Below are 22,514 nucleotides of genomic sequence, written 5' to 3'. Positions count from 1 at the left end.
CAAAACAGAATTGTACAGGAAGGCTGACTTGCAGTGCTGCAATGAGCCTAACAACTTTGCGGGGAACCAACATACAAGAATTTGCAACCTTGGCAGTTCTAAACACTCATTTTCCATGACTTTACTCACTGAAATGAAAGCATTCCCTGACAATTCCCTGATTTCTCCAGGTTCTAGAGGTTGCTAGACACCCTGTAGGAGCAAGCTTAATAGTTCTTGGATCATCATCATCATCAGCCTTTATTTATGTCCACTGCAGGACGATCTCCCTGCGATCTCCAATTACCTCTGTCTTGTGCTAGCTGATTCTAACTTGACCCTGCAAATCTCTTAACTTCATCAGCCCCCCTAGTTTTCTGCTGTCCTCGACTGTGTTTCCCTTCTCTTGGTATCCATTCTGTAACTATAATGGTCTAACGGTTACCCATCCTACGCATTACATGGCCTGTCCTCCTCTTAATGTCAACTAAAATATCGGCTATCCCCGTTTGCCCTCTGATCCACACCGCTCTCTCCCCGTCTCTTAACGTTAGGCCTAACATTTTTCGTTCCATCGCTCTTTGTGAGGTCCTTGACTTGTTCTCGAGCTTCTTTGTTAACCTCCAAGTTTCTGCCCCATATGTTAGCACCGGTAGAATGCAATGATTGTACACTTTTCTTTTCAACGACAGTGGTAAACTCCCAGTCAGGATTTGACAATGCCTGCCGTATGCACTCCAACCCAATTTTATTCTTCTGTAAATTTCTTTCTCATGATCAGGGTCCCCTGTGAGTAATTGACCTAGATAAACGTACTCCTTTACAGACTCTACAGGCTGACTGGCGATCCTGAATTCTTGTTCCCTTGCCAGGCTATTGAACACTTGCCTTCTGCATACTGATCTTCAACCCAATTCTTACACTTTCTCGATTAAGGTCCTCACTCATTTGCTGTAATTCGTCTCTATTTTTGCTGAATAGGACAATGTCATCCGCAAACCGAAGGTTGCCGAGATATTCGCCGTTGATCCTCACTCCTAAGCCTTCCCAGTCTAAGAGCCTGAATACTTCTAAGCATGCAGTGAATCGCATTGGAGTAATTGTGTCTCCTTGCCTGACCCCTTTCCTGATAGGTAACTTTCTACTTTTCTTGTGGAGAACCAAGGTAGCTGTAGAATCTTTGTAGATATTTGCCAAGATATTCCATATGCCTCCTGTACTCCTTGATTACGCAATGCCTCTATGACTGCTGGTATCACTACTGAATCAGATGCCTTTTCATAATCTATGAAAGCCATATAGAGAGGTTTATTGTACTCCGCAGATTTCTCGATTGCCTGATTGATGACATGGATCTGGTCCATTGTAGAATATCTCTTCCTGAAGCCAGCCTGTTCTCTTGGTTGATTGAACTCAAGTGTTGCCCTGATTCTATTGGAAATTATCTAGGTGAATATTTTATACAATACTGAAACCAAGCTAATGGGCCTATGAATCTTCAATTCTCTAACGTCTGCCTTCTTATGGATTAGTATAATGTTGGCATTTTTACAGTTCTCTGGTACACTTGAAGTTGTGAGGCATTGCATATAAACAGCTGCAAGCTTTTCAAGCATGATGTCTCCTCCGTCTTTTATTAAATCGACTGTTCCATCTTCTCCAGCCACCTTTCCCTGGGTCATGTCTTTCAAGGCCCTTCTAACTTCATCGCAAGTTATAGAAGGAGCCTCTCTATCCGGTTCATCACTATTTCGAATGAAAGTAGCTTGGCTGTACGGTTTGCGCGGTAAAGTAGGTCTGGCTCGCTAGCCATGTCCGCCATGTTGCCGTTACGGCGGCGGTTCCCGGAGATCGAGCTAAGCGTCACGCGAGCTGGTGGACGAGGTGCAGGAAGGCACCTCGATCCCCACAAACTTCACCACTAGTTATAGAAGGATCCTCCGTATCCTGTTCATCACTGCTTTGAATGAAAGTCGGTTGGCTGCTCTGGGGACTGTACAGGTCAGTATAGAATTTTTCCGCGGCTTTTACTATGTCATCGAAATTGCTGACAATATTACCCTGCTTATGTTTCAGTGCATACATCTTGCCTTGACCTATGCAAAGTTTTCTTCTGACTGATTTCATGCTGCGTCCATATTTTAAGGCTTCCTCAATCTTTCCCACATAATATTTTCGAATATCTCTTACTTTCTTCTTGTTGATCAATTTTGAGAGTTCAGCGAATTCCATCTGCTCTCTGTAGTTTATACTTTCATGCTTTGTTGTTTCTTTATTAGGTCCTTTGTTACTTGGGAGAGCTCACCTACTGGTTGCCTTGGCGCCTTACCTCCCACTTCAATTGCTGCTTCTGAGATCAGCCTAGTTATGGTTTCATTCATTACCTCTATGTTATCTTCATCTTTGCTGTCAACAAGCTGCATATTTGTTTGCGAGCACCAGCCTGAACTGGTCTGCTTTTGCCCTTACTGTGTCTAGGTTGGCCTGTTTCTTCTTGACTAATTTTACTCTTTTTCTCTTCAAACTGAGAGAAATCCTAGACCTCACTAACCTATGGTCACTGCACTTTGCCGTACCTTAATACTTCTACATCCTGCACTACGCTGGGATCGGCAGAGAGTACGAAATCTATTTCCCTTCTTGTTTCTCCAATAGGGCTTTTCCAGGTTCACTTTCTGTTGTTGAGCTTCCTGAAGAAGGTATTCATTATTCGGAGCCTATTCCTTTCCATAAATTCTACCAACATCTCTCCTCTAGTGTTCCTAGAATTGATGCCATACTTGTCAATTGCTTGTTCACCAGCCTGCTTTTTCCCCACTTTTGCATTTAAGTCTCCCACAACTACAGTATACTGAGTTTGCACCTTTGTCATCTTCATAAAACTGCTCTATTTCTTCATCATCGTGACTGGAGGTTGGGGCATAGGCTCGTACTACCTTCATTCTATACCTACTATTCAGCTTTATTAAGATGACTGCTACTCTCTCATTAATGCTGTAGAATTCATGAATGTTGCCTGCTATGTCCTTATGGATTAGAAATCCTGTCCCGTATTCTCTATCTGGAAGACCCCTGTAGCTGAGGACATGGCCATTAGTCAGCAACCTTACTAAGGCCGATAATATCCTAGGCAATGCTTGATAATTCCTCAAACAGCCCTGCTAAGCTAGCCTCACTATAGAGTGTTCACATATTGAATGTTGCCAGGTTCAGTTTCCAGAAGCGGCCTGTACGGACCCAGAGATCATTCACACCCTCTGCCGCCTCGCAGGTCAGACTGCCGCCTTGGTCAGGTGCTCCGCAGCCGCGGGACTGAGGGCCATGGTTAAATTGCAGGAGTCATGAGGGAGGTAGTGGCAGACTACTGAACCAGGGAGGCCAATTCCTGTTCTGGTGAGGGAGTGCCTTTGTTGAAGATTAGCAGGCCTTCCTAATTTGGTTGCACCTGGACTAGTATAACCCCACTGGCTCTCGGCAATTTTTTTTTTTTTTGCCGGTGTCAGAAAATGGACTGGAGGACGATCGAACTTACGACCTTCGGATTAGAAGCCCGGTGTTCTGCCTCTGCTCCAAGCCACCACCCTGGAGTATACTATACATAAATTACTTAGCAAGGCAGGTCCATCAAGTGCTACATCAACCTCTGTGGTGGCTTTGTACTGAACTAAGAAAAATCTCCAGTAAAGCCCACTTGCAGCATGATTCTCTAACAGTTCACAACGTCAGGTACACTTGGGATGACATCCCTAACTAAATTGTTTTAAATCTTTTAATAGCTGTGCTTATGTTAAGTCAGATGAGCGAGTGAAAAGCAAACAAAAATGAATTCTTTTAAATGTTGATGTCCACAGCCTCATTACGAAGCAGATTTCAACTGGCCTGTTGCATGTCCTGATCCCACTACTATATGCGTCACCAAAACTTGGTTAAATGACGCCATATCTGTTAATTTGTCGAACAAGCTTTTTTGTCGGACAAGCGAAACGAATAAGAAGAATCTGTAGCGAAGACAACGATTATATCCACCAACTAAATAACCTTAAACTAATGCTAGCGGAACGAAACCATCCACGAATTCCTCTCGACTAAGCTTATGATGTCGCGTCAAGATTAGAGAGGCAGTCGGTATTAGCTAAGAAGCAACCTAAACCAGAATCTGATAGACCACCAGCCTTTATAACAAAAAAAATTGTCACAGTTTCACCTGAAAGGCGAAGCATCAATTGCGATAGCAAATTTGTAGAGAGCTATACGGAGTAATGATAGTAGCTTTATCAGCTGTATAAATTTGGACATGCAGCAGCACCGGCAACACGCAGAACTGTTGTCGACGCCGTCGGCGTTTTGCCCGCGTTCGCACAAAATGCGTGCGGCGTTGGTGACTGTTGCCGGAGCCTCTGATATAAATAGGCACTTGGTGCCGCAGCTAAACGTCGCCTCCCTTCCCTCCCCCTCCCCCCTACGGCCTTTTGTGCATCAGAAGAAGGCGCGTTTGCTCTACATATATAGTGATTGTAAAGGAGGAAAGAGACGCCTACTTCTGCAGCCCTTAAGGGAGCACGGCACAGAACGCACGTTTGTTCTCCGCCGTTCGTTCACTCCCCATGAAAGCGTGCGTCCCTCGCGCCCTTTCACTCGCACATACAGCGTTCGGCGGCGCGCGGCGACTATTTCATCTCCATTGACGTCATACGGAACCTCACGGCGACGGCGACGGCAGAAATCTGCTTTGGAGTGTCCATATAATTGCTATCGCAATAATATTCTAATGCCCTCCCGAACATAACATCCTACAAAAAAAAAAGCTATATTATCAAGTAACCAGCGTCTGAGAAAAGCGTTCCCAGATGTACCAAGGGTTACCTATCGCCGCAACAGAAACTTTAAAGACATGTTCCTGCATGCAAAAGTCAGCCAACATCATTCCCCCGTAATAAAAGCATGTTCTCACCCCAGGTGCAAAACCTGCAGGCACCTTCAAAGTGACTTTAAAATTAAAAGCACCGAAAATATCTACACACACGAAGTGAAAACTAGCTTTACTTGCATTAGCTCTGATGTACTTTATACGCTTGAGTGTTCCTTCTATAAGAAGCAATATATCAGTGAAACGGGCATCGCGCGGACACAGCTAAAAAGCTTCCCAAAGCCGTCGCTGAGCATACCAGGTCATAGTTTTGACGAACTTAAACTCTACATACTACAGTCAAATTTTCGTTCTGCACGAGACAGAAAATATAGAGAATCGTACCTCATCCATAAGTTCAAGACATTGCAAGCAATAAGCATGAAGGTTTAAAAGGGAGCTTTAGAATCTCTTCGCTATGCTAAACTTCAAAGCATAGGCAACAGCACTTAGTTATTTTTCATTTAGTTTCTTTGTTTTTTTCCCTTTGTTTTTCGTTATTCAATTGTCAATAATATTCCAACCTCCCTTTGCTTTCACTCATTCTTTTTGTTCTTATATTTATATATTTACCCCCCCCCCCTTTTTTTCCCCCACGAGCACCATTTTCCTGCTCCTAGTTTTATTCTTCTGTCAGACACTGTCAGATAGTTCACTTCTGTCAGATAGTTCACTGACCTCCAGAGGAGCAGATACCGCCTCCCCCTCCCCATCGTCCAGGCCCCTTCGAATAGTGTTGTACTTTCTGGAAGGTATGCGTACCCCAGCAATTGTGCTGGAACCTTCGACGGGTTCTGTATAAAAGCCAACACGCTTCACCCACACATCAGATTTTCGACGATCGACAAGTGTGCTCGCCGCTGTCTTTGTACCGAGTGTTACACGTTTTGCAGAGCACAGGTTCGCCCTATAAACAACCAATTTCGCGACTTGCGTTGTGCCCCTGTGGTTCTTCACCATCACTACAACGTGACAGTATTTTCTAGCCCAAAATTTGTAAGCATTCAATTTTGTGAAAACATTTTAATATTCGAGATTAGATTCGATTCGATATACTCAAAATCTACTACAGTAGAAGCCCACTGATATGTTTTTCACGGGACCGTAAAAAAGAGACGTAAGAGCCAGGAAACGCAAGAGCTGGGAAACAGGAAACATTGAGAAATGGAAGTAGTGTTGAACTGCACACAATATTATTTTAATTCTTACGTGTGAAAAAAAGCCGTAGTTTCGCCCGACAGCCGAAGTATCGATTGCGATAGCAAGTTAGTAGACAGCTATACAAAGTAAGAGTAGTAGTTTTATCGTCCGCATAAACTTGTAAACATTTGCTTATTAACTATATTAACAAGCATGGTGTCAGCACCCACAGGCAAACATGAACACATCACACTCGATGAGTGCGGACACGCGCTGTCAAACGCTGGCGTGAGGAATTTAAGCGCCGCTGCAGAAGCGAGTGAAGTGACCTTAGTGCTGTTGTCTATCGCTTCAACGCAAACTGAGCGCCAAGAACACACAGCACGCACAAAGCTACAAGCCGCCGACGCACCTACACTGCGTAGACTCTGCCCCCAACGTAGATCGCTTTCAAGATATCGCCCGCGCGACTGCACGCCGCCATGCAGTACACAGTTGATGCCAGAGCACAACGCTGCCCGCTATCCCCCCCCCCCCCTCACTTCCTCGCCGGTGCCTCGAGTGACCGTGCTCGAGCGCAACGGAAGAAGGCGCACTTCCTCCCTGCTTTTCTTTCTGTTGCGCGCGAGATTTAGATGTGGTCGTCGACTCCCCTCGCACGCTTTCACGCGCACATACAGCATACGGCGCGCGGCGACGGCGTTATCGCCCTTGGACTTTATACGGAACATCTATGAGCCAAAACCAATTTTAGGCCTGCAACGCGTCATAGACACCACCTTTAGATAGCAAATACGGATCTCAAGGGCCATACTTTTGCTGGCGGAAACCGAAAATACGTCATAAGTGTCGCCCCTGGCACTTTGGGCGGCCAATGCCATCGTCAAGCAACCAAGCCAAGCGACATGAAAAGTCAAAATGATCGCTCGGGCTCGGCGCGGGGTGGCAGTTCGCAACGTATGATGCAGGAACAGTCCCACAGTTGCGACGTAACAGCGGGGTTACCAATGCATTGGGTTCTATGGGAGCTGTGCCGGGACCGGCCGAAAACGACGTAACAGCCGAGGAAAACGCAGCGCCCGGGAACGTAACAGCGGGGTTCTACTGTATTCAGTATTTGCACACCCCTACTATTTACCTACAGCTCTGTCACTTCCATGTAAACCTGGCCTGAGACAGATGGCTACATATAAACCAGGTTGTCGCGCTCAGTGTTTCAGAGCAGTTCAGGCGCAATACAGTATAGACCACTTATAACGTAACCGCTTATAATGCAGGACCGGATATAGTGCAGTCTTTCCAGACTCCCGTTAATCTTCCCATAGCACTCCATGTATACACGTATCACTTATAGTGCAGTTGCGGGAAACGAAATACCGGTTACAGTGCGGCTGCCTGGGAGTACGGAAGTCAGCGGAGACGGCGAACACTCCCCTCAAACGGGCGCCCCAAGGAGTGCTCGAGGAAGAAAGAGAGACGAAGTGGAGAGAAGGGCACGCAGTGCGAACGAACAGCCAGTGAGGCTGAAACCAGAATCTTGAGTGCGAGTCGTGAAATGTCACGGCGTGCATAGCAAGCGAGGGCCACGAAACTGCCGGCGCTGGCACGGCACGGCGAAGGGCACACGCGGAGACCGTGGAATGTGAGGGAGGAGGGCGGCAGGGAAGCGGATTTCGCCTCGGCAACTCCGCCACTTCGGTGGCTCCCCTCGCCCTCCCTCGTAGCTCCCTCACTTTTAACTGTCACCGTGCGCGCCCGCCGCTGTGCAGGCGCCGGCACTCCAGACGGCCCGGCGCCAACTCCCCGAAGTTTCGTTTTCTGCTGTTATCGGAAAGCGGGCGTTTGCCGGCGTGGGCAGTTTCGTTGGCCGTCCTGGAACAGCGCCGCTGCTTCCCTCTGACACGTAGCCGCAACGTGCAAGGTCAACACGTGACTACAAAGTAGAGGAAGCATAAAGGAGAAAGAAGGGTTCACACAGGTGGCTACGGTAGCGTGGCTGAGACGTCGGCACGTACACGCATGTTCCGGCACAACGCAGAATCGGCGACCTTGCCATTTGAGAGAGGGTGAAATTTCCGCCACGTTTCTTTTTGTTTTGTTTTGTTTTGTTCACGCGCGACATTGAGGGGTCTCTCCTAAGCTTTTACTCTATGCCGGTGCTGGAGCAATGCCGGTCGGAGGCGCCGCCGCGTGATTTGGTTCGAATTAACGAGATTCGACTGTAAATTGAATGCAAACATTCTAGCCGCATTCCTCGACTGTCGCATACGCGAGGCGGCTCGGTGCACATGTTTTCCATATGTGCGGGCCTTGAAAATTGTTGCTTTGGTGATAGTGCGGTACCGCTTATAGTGCGGATATTCGCAACTCCGGCGACTTACGCTATAAGCGGTCTACACTGTACAAGGCATTTCTACGGTTTTGGCAGTGCAAGTCGCTAATGTAGGGCTTTGTCATTCACAAAGCCAGTGCTCTGCCCAACTACATCTTCACATTCTGTAGAAGGATTACATGACCTGTCACGCAATAAGTGTGCAGGGAGGAAAAGATACAGGAAATACAGTCAAAGTCGTGACAAAATCATGCTACGTTTAATTAGTATGATTTAACAGGATGGCAACTAAGCAAACCAGCATGTGGAAATACACTCCTCCAGTGGACTAAGCAAAAATCACTAAATGTTTGGTGCCAGAGTTCGCACCGCCTTCCCCCCCCCCCCCAGCAGCTTTAGCGTTCATCACATACCAGAAGACACGGCAAGCAATCCTACGAACCTACAAAGGTGCACACCAGAGTTTCCTGCAATACAGAGAAATCTGACCCCACCATCTATGCGAGTTCTTTAATGGACACTGTGACCACCATGGGAATGCAAGCGACAGCCTGTTTTGAATGCAGCTAGGTCTATGACATAGTCCTGATGGCTGCACAAATAAAGCTTTTTGGTGAGAAAACCTTCATAAAAATTTTGGTTCTCATATAATCGATGTTGCATTAAAGCTTACCCAAATGTAACGCACGTAAAGGAAGGAAGCATAAATGTATGACTGATACTAGTGCTGAATGAGCGGAGAGCTTTTCGTCTTTTCACCAACTTTAGTGACCCACTGATACTGCTCCCATTGAATTTAACTGTAAGCTGAAGAGTGACTGCTCACGTTTTTATAAAGGAAAAATGTTCTTACATTATCAATGCATGAAAGCAGTACGCAACAAGCTGTACTCAGCCACTGTGGCAAACGGACCAAACGTGTCTTTGAGATGTGACAGATCCAGCCTTCCTTGCATTTCGTTGCATGTAACTGCAGCACCTCAAAATATATGCGTACCACTCCCCACCACGTGATCCACCCTGTTTCATTTGACCCAACTACTCACGCACAGCAAGTGTCACTTAAAGGAAATCCAATCTTGATTTGCCTAACGCGTCACTTTGCTTAACAGCTGGCATCTCTATTGCATAAAATTTTTCATTACAATTCTACTTTTAGCGACTCTCTTTTGTTACCAACATTGTAGATTTGTTCCGAAATGATCATCAGTTCAAGGTTGACTAGCCACATTGCCTCAGTAAGCTCCATTTCAATTCTTTCTTTTTCACAACAAGCACCGACTCGAACCACCTTCACACTTTTAGCATATTCACTGTCAATGCCAACGAATTCAGGAAAGCTTGTGTTACCATTTGTTGCAACGCTACTACACTGCTAAAATGTGTTTTGTTTGTTTTCATACCACCCACTCCTTTCTGTAATGTCTCGGCCCTGAGAGAAAGTAAATGAAATGCAAGCATTGAATTTGGGTCTTGTTGGTACAACATACTTTCTAATCTTTAACGCAGAAACTTCAAACACGACGGACAGCAGATGAGGCACACACAAGCGCTTGTGTGTGTCTCGTCTGCTGTCTGTCGTGTTTGAAGTTTCTGTCCTAAACACTAGCAAATATGAAATGAAATGCGCACTCTCACCCAGGCAGGCGGCGTTTCCAAACGAGCCTCGGGCTGGCCGACTCAATCACGGGGCGGCTACCCTGGCTGCCTCCGCCGGTGGTGGAAACGACGCGCGCATACTCCATCTGGCTGTCCCAGGTGCCCTGCAGCACCCAGACCGGGTTGCCATCCGGGTCCGACACAAAGCCCGTCACGCGCCGCGGGGGCTCGCGCGAGAAGTACGAGTACGGCTGGAACTTGAGCCTGGCCACGTGGCCCCGCGTGTGGTTGCGGATCTCCATGTCCCCCTGGTGGTCCACCCAGAGCTTGCCCACGATGATGTTGTGCACCACGGTGGTCACCTTGTGCCACGTGAAGTGGCCCCCACTCAGCAGCTCCAAGTGCACCACGCCCAGCGGTATCACCTGTGGCCAGGGCAGAGTGCAGGCAAACCAAATTTCTACGTGCTCTACTAGTGCCGATTTCTGTTTTTTTTTAATCAGCGAAGCTGCTTAAGTCAGCCTTATATTATGGTTCGTATCAAGAAACTGGGAAAAAATAAAAATAAAATAAACTTTCTTGCCAAGGCGGGATTCGAACCCACATACTCCCGGTCCCAAAGCGAGCGTCGTAACCACTAGGCTATACAGCCACACTTGCAGAACATGCATTTATGTGAACCATATGATTGCGTTCGAGCGTTGTCATCCACAGCTGGCACGTTCGTACGCTCGTGTGAGGTAAGAGGTTTTGTGAGAGAGAGCAATGCCACCTAGAAGAGTAATCTAGGTGGTATTGCCTGGAACGCGGTGTCGGCATTGGAACGTGGTGTTGGTATTGCAAGCTGCCCTATGCAACGCGCAGTCAAGGCCGTAAGTCCGAGACACGCGAAAAGAAATTATCATCATGAGTAATAAGATGAAAAGTTCGCGTGCACTTCCGGAAAATGCTGGTCTACGATCGCCCAGCTTTGCTGTGTCAAGTGTTGCGCGGCCGAGTGCAGTGGCGCAACGACGGGGGGGGGGGGGGGTTCAGGGGTTGTAAACCCCCCCCCTGAGGCCGACTTAACCCCCCCCCCCCCTTTTGTTTAACCCCTTTTCTTTCCTTGCTCATTTGTGTACTGCAACTAAGATGTAAGACGCGCAATCGTCTGCACACTCGTAAAAAGCGCATTTTTTGACAATTTCCCGTGAAGAAATTGAAATTAGTGCTGTTTAGATGGTATTGGCAAACTGTCAACCCCCCCCCTGGCAGAGATCCTGGGTGCGCTGCTGGCCGAGTGCAAGGTTAAGCGTTTTTTTTTTTCTTCTTCAGAACGCAAGATAGATACAGTGAAGTCTCGTTAAGATGAACTCGGTTAAGCCGAATTCTCGCATATAACAAACAACATGGGAACGTTTGTTTGGTTTTCCATAGACTCAATGCAAAAAAAAATCTGCTTAGGACTAACCGAATCGGATATACTCTTTGGTTAAGAAGAACCATTCAGAGTGACTGCCACTTCTACCGATCCTGCACTGATGACCTGTGAGGTGGCCTGCTTGAACTCCCTAGTGAACTATTTCAAGCAGCATGAAGGCACTGAAGTATTTTTAAGGTCATGGGGTGAGATGCCGTCGTTTGTGGCTGCTCACCGGTTTGCACAGAAGCAACAAACATTCATCACGGACTGCATGAAACCAAGCAAGAGTATCACTTCAGGATAGTTTTCTATTAAGTTCAGCTAAATAAATGCATGTCATTTTTTCCCCCGTTGCAAGTCTACTTCATTTACCGTTTCAAGTAAGATGAAGTTCGTCTTTGAAGACGAACTTCTGATAAGACCAAAATTTTCATGGTCCCTTAGAGTTCGTCTTAAAGGGAGTCTACTGTACATTGTGGCAAAGTTTCCAAGAGTTGCCCGGGAAAGATTATCGTTCAAAGCAGCTAACAGGGCACACTAAAAGAAGTCATCTGCCCTCTTATCTGGGCTTTCACCCAGCTCCCTGACGGAGTTTAGTTGCCTTCCACGGATGCTCCCTCCTGCTCTGCCTTCAAGAGTTCTTTAGGCCCCCATCACAATACGTGCCCTGAAGCAATGTCAGGAGCAACAGTAGACTTTTGCATGCTACTAGGCACTTTTGACGCTCCTGCTAACACACGCCTTGTCGAATTCCTGCAGTGTGTGTAACCGTGTCTGTTCTGTTTATTTTTCAAAATGTAAGAGCGTGTTTTATGCATCTTTCCTTCATTATATGAATAATTCTTTTTACATAGTTTTCCTTGGCTTCAACTTCATTTTAATCATGTGTAGTAGCATGCTAGGTACATAACTAGGTTGACCTCACAAACTGAATCGTTAAGAACTGACTCACAATTTTCACTGTTAAGAATCAAAACTTTCACACCACATTTGCTAAATAATCTGCAACAGACAGTTCTCATTCGTGCTTGGCGATATACTTGGCAATGTCTCAAGACTAGAACACAAAGCTAGGGCATTTCCAACTTATCAGTAACTCACCAGTGGAGCAGAACTGTCTCATAAATTCATTTTCTTATTTTGATTATATTTCTGAATTATAATGCAAGCTTTCTTTTTAACAATATACACATTCAAAACGTGCTTCGCATAATTATGTTCAGCTTCTTTAACAAATATAGCTCGACTTTTCTTCCCCACACTCATGCAGCAAGCTTCCCACCAGGCATCTGGCCAATCTGAAAAAAAAAAAACCAGCCCTACTTTGCCAATCAACCCAGACAATCGTGTTATCTGGAGAGAGATGAAACTCAAGTGCAACATACTATCTCGAACTGACCATGTATGTCTTCTACTGTGTTGTCCCACTTTGTTTTGTGACTGCAGTTCACAGCAACGATGAATAAAAGCCCTGACATTATTTGCCTTTTATTCACAATTTTCAGTTCTTCCGTGACGCTATGAGTTAAACAGACTTTCATTAAATCTATTACGGCTAATTTGATTTTTCTATTGATTTACTCCTGACCAAGGTCCCGGCTGACACTCATACATTTCTATAGGATTTTGATCCCGAAATTGGCTGTTTCCTGATAATTAAAACTTAACTGGTCAGCAGCAAGAATGTGCCTGACCCAAATGATGACCTTGATCACAACCCCAATGGCCGGAACGTCCGTCTCTGTTGCAATGGTGAATGCATCAACGTATCTCCCGACGAAAATGCTGCTGTTGATTTAGCTGCCCTCCATAAATTTTGAAGGGAAAATGGCAGCTCAGAAGGAATTATTGCTGTATTTACCCATTTCTCAGGTGCACCTTCTTTTTTCTTAAAGTGAAAATGGCAGCAGCTCAGAAGGAACGATAACTGTATTTACCCAATTCTCAAGCGCACCTTTTTTTTCTCGGGAATATTGGTCCTAGAATGGCGTATTCCTATATTAGTCCTATATTCTAAGGAATATTGGCACAGACAAGGGGCCAATACCGCGACCACAAAAGCGCTTAGCGTCAGAGCGGGCATCATCGCCAAAATAGCCACAGAACAAGTTCTCACATAGCAAGGCGACGACAATGCATTGCTTTCAGTCTGAGCAGGCTGGACCCGTAGTGGTCCGAGCCAGGTCTCTCAGTGTCCTTGCGTCTGGGCGCTGTTACGCAGGTTTTACGTCGAAATCTACAATTCCCGTAACAGCACACACAGGCTTGTTCTGGATGACATCGAGTCAAGAAGCATCTCGAAATAACCCAGTGCTTCTTACCTGCAGGTACTTGCCACGGAATTTGCTGGACATGGAGAATTCCTGCCAGCATCGCCAGCCACGTCCCTCGCAGTGTTGGGCCAGCATCGGTGGGTGGTGACTCACCTGCGGCAGAGGGGGACTCACCTCAACAACTATTGGACGTACAACTGACATGGGTGTGTGCCGTACTTTACTTGTAGACAGTTATCGCTTTAACCGTGGAGTTTTTTACAATATTACTTAGAGGGAAAACTGGCGCTGCGCCACTGTTGTATAGGTGGAAATGCCGGGATGTGGTGGCTTCGGATAGGCATCGTTCTCGGAGAGCCGGGACACCTTAACACTTTCGTGTCCGCGCCTATACCAATCAATAGCCCGCTATCAATGGTTTCACCTTCAAATTTTGCCATGCTGGGGCGCGTTCGGACAGCTAGTGTCATCCAGCACCTAAAGAACTAATTTCTATTTTCGCTTTCATGTTTCTTTTTTTCACCGCAGGGGGATTTTTAAAGAGCCTCTTAGACGGACGTGGCAAGCACTCGTAGCTTCCGCCGTGGCAGTGACATCGTGTGCAGCTGCCTTTTGTAAACAGCTAATTTCGACAGATTTCGATGAGTCTGCATCAGAATTTTTTCATGGTGGTATTAGCACAGACTCGGAAGATGATTTTGATTTATTAGACTCCAGCACGGACGGCGAAAGTGCGTCAAATAGCCCCAGAACATCAACAGGTACCCGCCGGCAAGTTTCACTTTCTACTCCAAACTGTTTCGTTGCTGCCATGCTCAGATCTAAAAATATTCAGTCTGCTCTAAAGGTCACAATTCTTATCTGCAAGGTCAACGTAGCTTGGGCAGAACCACTTGCCAGTAGCAGGCGCAGAGTGGAGTTTTGCGCAAGAAGAAGGTCAGGAGTGGAACTCGGCATTGCACTCCACAGTGCCGCGTGGCTCTTACGAACTGCCGAATAGCCACTAGGGCTAACGTGTTCCTTTGTATATAAAGAACTTTTAGAGATAGAAAGCTTATATTTGCAGGAATGTTGTACATAGCCTTTTTGTTCGAACTGCATATTTCGAATTTTTTTTTATGTTCTCTTCATGCAAAGCAGCATCGATGTTCTTACACAGTTTTCTCGTTTTCGTTACAATTTGGTTTATTTAATAATTTCTTTCAAAGAATGTTAGTAAATGATTGCTTGAAAATAATACCATTAGAAAGCACATTCCTTCGTCTACAAATTGATACCATAATTCTAATATCAAGCATTCGCTGTAGCAGTAAAAAAAATTGTTTATACTAGACTACCCAAAAACTGCCTATTTTCTCGCAAACTGGAAAGTGTTAAAGGCAGGCCTGGCTAGCATCATTCCCTATGTCACCATGGTTCATTTTTCTCTATAACAGCCCATAAAGAACTGTTTGTTATTCAATTTTACACAAAATATCTTTTATTCAATCATGAGGATCCGTGCTTGGTAGTACAATCACAGTGAAACCTCAATATATGAAAGTTGGTAAAATCACCACTTTACTTCGTTATATTGAAATTCGACCTTTTATGCAAATAAGTACAGTCGCCTTAATTTTCTTAAGGGAGAGGGGCTGTAATAATTCTCAGGTTATCAGTCAATCAGAAAAACAAATTTCAATGACAAAAAAAACTTCAATTTTCTTGAATTCGAAAGTTAGCAACTAAAGATACGGTTTCACGCCACACCGATGATATCTGTACATCTGTGGTGTGAAGCTTTCGCATCCACTCTGCCGCAACGGCTGATAGTGTCGCCTGCAGCGGAACGACGCTATCGGCAGACCGATCTCCACACAGTCCGGCAAATGCAGCATCGAAACCCATCGAACACCACAAAGAAAGCTTTACCTCAAATTCACATGAGATCAGGGTGACGAGTGACAACCCGTTTGTTCACGGCCACCACAGTTGTTGTAAACTTGCAACATTGAGCGTGCATGTCATGTCCGAGAAATCAAGCAAGATCAGGTATGGCATTTGAAATTTCGGTAGCTGTTATGCATTGTTTCTATTATTGCTTTGACAAACAAAAAAGTCACAGTTTCGCTCAAAAGGCAAAGCACTGATAACGATAGCAAAGTATTGGATAACTAACAAGGGTTCATAATTTTATCAGCCCTATAATTGCAATAAATATTCCCTTACTAATTAAGTTAACAAGCATGGTGGCATGTGCACTCAGGCAAACATGAACAAATCTCACTCCCATGACCGTAAACACTCACTACCACAATGCCGGCGTGACAAACAGTGCCGGCAGAGGGGAGCGAACGCTTCGTCTGCCTCTCACTTGAACGCATCTCCGAAACTTGAGATTACATGACCTCCAGCACTAAATGCGCGGGAAGGCAGCGCATTACCTCCATCGGTTATAACCCTAAGTCAACTTAAGTTCATGTATGGGGCAAGAAAAAAAAATGTAAGTATAACGATATGTTATTCACCACATATCGGATATAACGATTAAAATTTAGCCTTCTGGGCGGCATTTTCTGTGCAAAATAATCGTAAAAACGGCATTGCTATGTTCCCCTTAACTGAGACGGGGCGAAAAGTTTGCCTACGCGAGTTCATATCTACCACCATTACCGAGCAGCGCGTCCCGCCCGTGTGCCAATTGCGAAAGCCACGGAGAGCATCGCAAGTTGGCGCAGGGTGGTACAAGATGGTGCCAGCTGCTTCGCGTCCGCGTCGCTCGCACAATAATTGTGCGAGCATTCAGAGAAGAGAAATTTTAAAAAATAATCGAGAAGGTAACGGCACCCCTGCGCTCCCTCTCTACTCTCCCAATCTCTCTCTCTCAGCGAGCGCAGAAATGCGCTGCAGAAGCAGCAGTAGGTGCGCTGACAAAGCAAAAAGCTGTGTTGCTTGAGGCGAAGCTGCAAATTTTGCAAGATTCCAAAAGGTACGAGCTCACGCAGTCGATAATATTGACGATTCTGAAAACCGGGAGCGCCAGGATCATGAAGGCTAGAACCAGTGGCCATACCGAACAAACGAAAAGGCAGGTTTATTGGGCTGTTCTTCATCAGTATGTGTTCAGTACTTTTAAGTATCAAGCCTATTTTCTTGCGCTGCTTCCAGTAATGGGCTATCTGGGGCCATATTCTGAAACGTTCCATTTGGGCGAAATTTCTTCGTTGTCGTCGATCAAGTCACTCATTGATTTCATACACGCTAAATTATAGCCGCCAGTGTTCATGTAGCAGCTGGACAAGTTGCACACTGCGGTTGCAAACCTGAAAGTGCCATGAAAGCAAGTGTAGACTTCCAACTATTTCAGCATGCCTAACGCTTGACATGCTGTTTAGAGGTATAAATAAAAGTTTTATTTTTCAAGACCTACTTTCTACAACATCCTTTTTTTTTTATCGCAAGTGGCAAAGTTGGTTTCGGAGTTGCAAAGGTATGTTCGGCAGCTTTTTTTAACGGCAGTCCAGATATAGTGATGATCGGTTATAATGATCAGATTTTTCGTTCTTGATATCGTTATAAGTGGACTGTGCACTGCGTCTAAGTTTGATATATCCAGGCTCAATTATATTAAAGTTTGTTATATCGAAGTTTAACTGCATATTTGTGTTTCTGACAAAAATCTACAGTTGCTAGTGTGAGCTCGTGTCGTGTTCCTTTCTCGTTCCTTGTTTATTGGGCTGTTCTTCATCAGTATGTGTTCAGTAATTTTAAGTATCAAGCCTATTTTCTTGCACTGCTTCCAGTAATGGACTATCTGGGGCCATATTCTGAAACGTTCCATTTGGGCGAAAATTTTTTTTTTTTCGCTTTCAGACGCGCGCTGATTGGCTGGTTGAGCAAAACCGGAAAAGAAGTCGCGCCACTTAGTAGTTCCGGTGTACGTCACTTTGACGTCACGGTGTCAGTTGTGGGGAGCACGCGCGGCCATCTTCTCCCGCGTACGCTCGTCGTCGCATGCGCACGTAGTGCACGCGGCGGGAGCCGGGCGGACGTGAGAGAGATGCACTTTGCCCTCTCCCCGGTTCTCGCGACACGCGTACCCGCGCGGCAAGAGGGAAGGTATCCGACGGGCGAGGAGGACATTCCCCTCGCGAGAAGGTAAAAAGGCATAAAAGAGCGCGACCGAGGGACCCCCGGGTCTCTCTGACCTCGCTACACCTGACCTGCCCCTACGGATATACAGTAAAAGCTCGATGATACGAATCTCACGGGGTCACGAAAAATATTCGTATTAGCCGAAATTCGTATCATCGAAACACAATTAAAACTACTGTCGAATCTCGATAATTCGAACTCGAAGGGGCCCGAAAATTTGTTCGAATTAAAAGGACGCATTTTTGAAGTATTCGTGCACCATAGCACGATGCACGAACGGTGCGAGTCGTGAAATATCGCGGCGCGCAAGCGCATAGCAGCGCGTCCACGAAACTGCCCATGCCGGCTAACGGTCGCTTCCCGATAACGACAGAAAACGAAGCTTCAGGGAGCGAGCGGGCGGCGCCGGCACACGGGTGCGCGCGGAGACCATCGAAGGTGAGGGAGGAGGGCGGCAGGGAAGCGGATTTGGCCGCGTCAACTCCGCCGCTTCGGTGGCTCCCCTCGCCCTCCCTCTCAACTCCCTCGTGGCTCTCACCTTCGACTCCGTGCGCACATCTCCGTGCGCGCCCGCCGCCGTGCTGGCGCCAGCTTATTTTAGCCGCACCCTGAAGTTTCGTTTTCTGCCGTTATCGGGAAGCGAGCGTTTGCGGGCGTGGCAGTTTCGTTGGCCCGACTGTGCCTCCGCCGCTGCTTCCCTCTGCGCTGCTGCCGCAGCGTGCAAGGTCAACATGTGACTAGAAAATAGAGGAGAAGGGTTCACTGCCATTTTATCCGCGTGGCTGAGACGTCGGCACTAGTGTGTGCTAGAATACGGTTGTCTAGAACACTCTAGTCGGCACGTACACGCTTGTTCCGGCGCGATGCAGAAACGGCGACCTTGCAATTTGAGAGAGAAGGAAATTTCCGCCGCGGGTTCTTTTTTTTTTTTTCCCGTTCCTTCGCGCGCGGCATTGAGGGGTCTCTCCTGAGCTTTTGCTCTATGGCGGTGTCGGAGCAATGCCGGTCGGAGGCGCCGCCGCGTGATTTGGCGCGCTGCTAAGAGCATTGTCGGTGCGCGGTATGTTCGAAATAAGCGTGTTCGAATTCGCTTGCTTCGCGTTGACGTTGAACGAAAGCACGTTTTTCATGATAGTCTCGCTGTGCAACAATTGTGCTCAGTGTTGACGTTGCGAGGCCTAGCTCCTTAGCCAACTCCGTCCGCTTCCTCTTGGGATCCTCATCGACCTTTCGAAGAATGTCTAATTTCTCTTTAAAGGAGAGTGCTTTCCGCTTGCGAGACATAGCTCGCTGCGACTAGGCAAAATGGCGCAAACACGAAGAACGCGGCCCGAAGCGCAGCAGCCACTCCATCTGACGGCTCGCAGAAAAGGAGGAAAAGTACAAAAGCACCAAAAGCGCCACCGCTTCAAACTCTTCGCGCCCAGTCGCGGAGTCCGCGCAGTCCAGCGCCATGCCTCCGCACCAAAAGAGGAGAGAAAGCCCGTGACTGCGCGCTGTTCTCTTTCGCGGCCGTCGGTGGGGCGGCGTTTATTCGTATCAACCGACGTAGGTTGAAAATCTATTCGTAACAACCGTTCTCTAGCCCGTTGCAAAGTAATGGGGCTCGGCCGGGACCACAGAAAAATTCGTATCATCCGGAAATTCGTATTAGCCGTGATCGTATTATCGAGCTTTTACTGTACCTGCTGCAACTCGTGAGTGACCTCGCTTGTGTGACTTCCACACGAACGAGGGAAGCGTATTTATTACTTATTATACAGAGCGGACTTCCCTCTGCAAGTGTGTTTTATTGCCCGTAGCAATAAATGTTGTTGAGTTGACTCACGTGTTGTTTTATTCGCCCGAACCCTACGTAGCTGCAATTATACGCGCTGCGGGTTGGGGAAGACCCTCACACAGTGGGTGCTCCCGACATGTATTGAATAAACAAACACGCCTGTGTCATACTGCAGCCGATACATTCAAAAAACAACACACCCGAGCCGCTCTGCACTCGCACGGTGCGCCCTCTCGTGTGTTTTGCGAAGCGTTCGAGTGCGCGTGTTGGTAGTGCATGCTGATGTCACAGGTAAGCAGCCAGTTGACTTATCGAACGCGACTTTCGCCTAGGCAAATTACCGCCGAAGTGGAACGTTTAAGAATACAGCCCCTGGCTAGGCTTAAAGAGACGAGAAGCCAACTCACTTGCTCGGAGATGGCCCGCCAACCAAGGTCGTCACGGCGATCACACTCGTAGGTCTCCCCAAGGAGTGGATTGAAGGGCTTGCCAGTACGATTAGATGTGGTCGCATATGACGACACTGCAAAGGCGGCTATGTACACCAGCTGCAAGGCAGGATCATCGCACTGTGCAGCTCGATCCAGCAGGTCTGCATACTCATAGTCCTCTGTCAGCCGCTGTAGCGTTGACAGTGGCTCGTTGAAGTTCACCTGCACGCACCGCACGACTCAAGTGTCTTCACAATACCATTCCATGGCTTTAGTGGTATTGAACCAAATGGAGCCAAGAGGTATTCCTTGTAGTGAAATTTCCATGGTACGAATCGCATGACATGCGCCTATGACCCAAAGTGACAGAACACAAGTGAAATCCAAATATTAGAGCCACCTGCATAAATGCATGTTTGCAAGTGACAAGTGGAAGGCCCCACACAGTCTCTGACATTTTTTTCTTACAGAGGGTGGGCCACAAAGATGCCCAAATAATTTATATATCCAAAAGTGTGAAATTAAAAAAAAAAACATTTTTCCACATGTGGTAATCACTGTGTTGGGCAGAGTGGCCACGGTCCAAAGGTTAAAACAACATGACTGTAATGTCAGGCACACTCACAATAGCTGGCTGTCCGCCTGAGGAGGCCATTGTGGCTGCCAGGGTTTGTTAAAAGAATGCACCATTCTGACCAAACAGAAGTGATTGCCTGACAACAAGAAACAATTAAGGCCAAAAATACAGTGCACTCAGGAGACCTCTGCGTTAGCACCCTTTCAAATGTTTTATCAGAGAAGTTGATTCCTTAGACACGGTCATATACTATTCTTTTTAAGCAGAGCATTTCCTTTAAAATGAAGTGTCGTACCTCGGCTTCTGCCACTTTTCCTGATAGGCTACACGGCCCTAGGCAGGTATTAGCAGCAAGAAAAACATCTGCAATAATTTTGTAAATTTACCTAAAGTGCGCTTATTAACTATTTGATGGGTGCACATTGTAACTGTGAAATTGATGCCGGCAAAAAGTGAAGTTGTGTCTGCTTAGCAGAAACTTTAAGACTAGCGCCACTAGAGATCTGCAACCTTAAAATGTGTTAAGAAATACGTTAGTGTTTGAATTAACAGTTCCCAAAAGCGTCCATCTAATCATGTAGGACGACCTTAACTGGAACTGCCTTTTTCAGTAGATCTTGGGGGTAGATATCTTGAGTGATGCTAGTCTTAGGATTCCTGCTAAGTGGATATGACTTCACTACTTATCGGCTTCAATTTCACAATTACAACACCTGCCCTCAAATCAAATTTAAAACTTAATTAGAATATTTATTGTAATCAGCAAAACTAAAGAGGAAAGTTTTTATGCAATAAGCATTCTTAGCCTACTTCACCTAATTTGGTGAGCTGCTGCTCTCTAACGCCTGAAACATTCTCACGCAAAACAAAAAATGGAAATTGCGTGTCCGACTAACAAAAATTGGAGGACGCTTAAGCTTTGCCTTTAAGAGTGGAACCCGATAGCATTCAAAGATCCCCAACTGCTTCTCACGCTTCCCGACAACTGCAACGTATGTAACCGTAATGCTTACTGGGAAATGCTGGTGGCGAAAGCAATGCACGAAGGCGAGCTTTCTGGTAGAAACGCGGCCTCTTGCGTGGGCCGATCCCAGAGGTTGTGCACAGCCCCGCCAAAACTATCACATTATTTTGAGGTTTCTGTTATTGTGTCACACTTTTAATATTTTCAGTCCGAGAAGATTTAACATAAAAGGCATGCGCTGTCAGTGTTTTGTTTGATGACATTTGTTTGTGGGCTGTCATTCTCAAAATTCTGAGAAATAACTTTGTCAAGAATGCAAGGCAAGGTATGAGCAACTTTAGCGATAGAATGGTATGGCAATATAAACCACATGTCATATAGCAAGGCGTGGCATATATACCTAAATACTATATACGTGAATTTTTGCTCATGGGACACTGGACGCCTATTCCGACACCGGAGTTTCTGCGACACGGGGCTCTTAACGTTATTGTGTTAAAAGTGAGAATGCGCACTCTTCTAGGTGGCAATCAAAACTGAAGTCCTAAGCCTGTAAAAGATGCCTATGCAATTGTGTGCTGTAGTTCATTATATGCCAAGCCCCAATTGTGCAGTGCCAGGGGGACAAAACAGGCTGCAGTTGGGAGGCCATGCTTAGCGATGCTTTCTTTCTGGCATCTGAAGGTGTAGGCGCTGAGGTTTGTGGTGGTGCATTAATGCAATTAGCATTCTTAGCCTACTTCCTTCACTGCAGAGTGTAAACAAACATGTCTTCAGAAACACAGCGCGTCACTACATTGCTCGAGTGCTAATCGCGTTAATGTAGACAGTCATTATGAGATGGGTTCCGTCGAAATTTTCTTGCTAATAATGTCTGCCTAGACACGTAGCCGATCTATAAAGATGGCAGGGGCCTAGATATGATGACTACTGCCTTTAAATAATAGTGCTCCGCATAGAAGAAACATCTGGTATATTGCCCTTTATCGACCTCAGT

At 46.4% G+C, this 22,514-nt stretch overlaps 1 protein-coding gene across 1 annotated transcript in view; it reads right to left on the bottom strand.

Moving 5' to 3' along the window:
* The window catches only part of LOC119445330 (oxysterol-binding protein 1), a 65,617-nt gene that overhangs the window by 21,523 nt on the left and 21,580 nt on the right, over positions 1–22,514 (bottom strand). The window contains exons 5-7 of the mRNA XM_037709641.2: positions 19,953–20,198; positions 13,680–13,784; positions 9,996–10,381 (exon numbers count right to left, since the gene is read on the bottom strand). Coding sequence (XP_037565569.1) covers positions 9,996–10,381; positions 13,680–13,784; positions 19,953–20,198 — 737 coding nt within the window. The remainder of the gene's footprint in view (positions 1–9,995; positions 10,382–13,679; positions 13,785–19,952; positions 20,199–22,514) is intronic.

Source organism: Dermacentor silvarum, chromosome 3, assembly GCF_013339745.2.
Source record: "Dermacentor silvarum isolate Dsil-2018 chromosome 3, BIME_Dsil_1.4, whole genome shotgun sequence".
NCBI classification, from domain to species: Eukaryota; Metazoa; Arthropoda; class Arachnida; order Ixodida; family Ixodidae; genus Dermacentor; species Dermacentor silvarum.
Note: the sequence above shows the minus strand (reverse complement) of the source record. Positions and strands in the feature narration are given on the sequence as shown.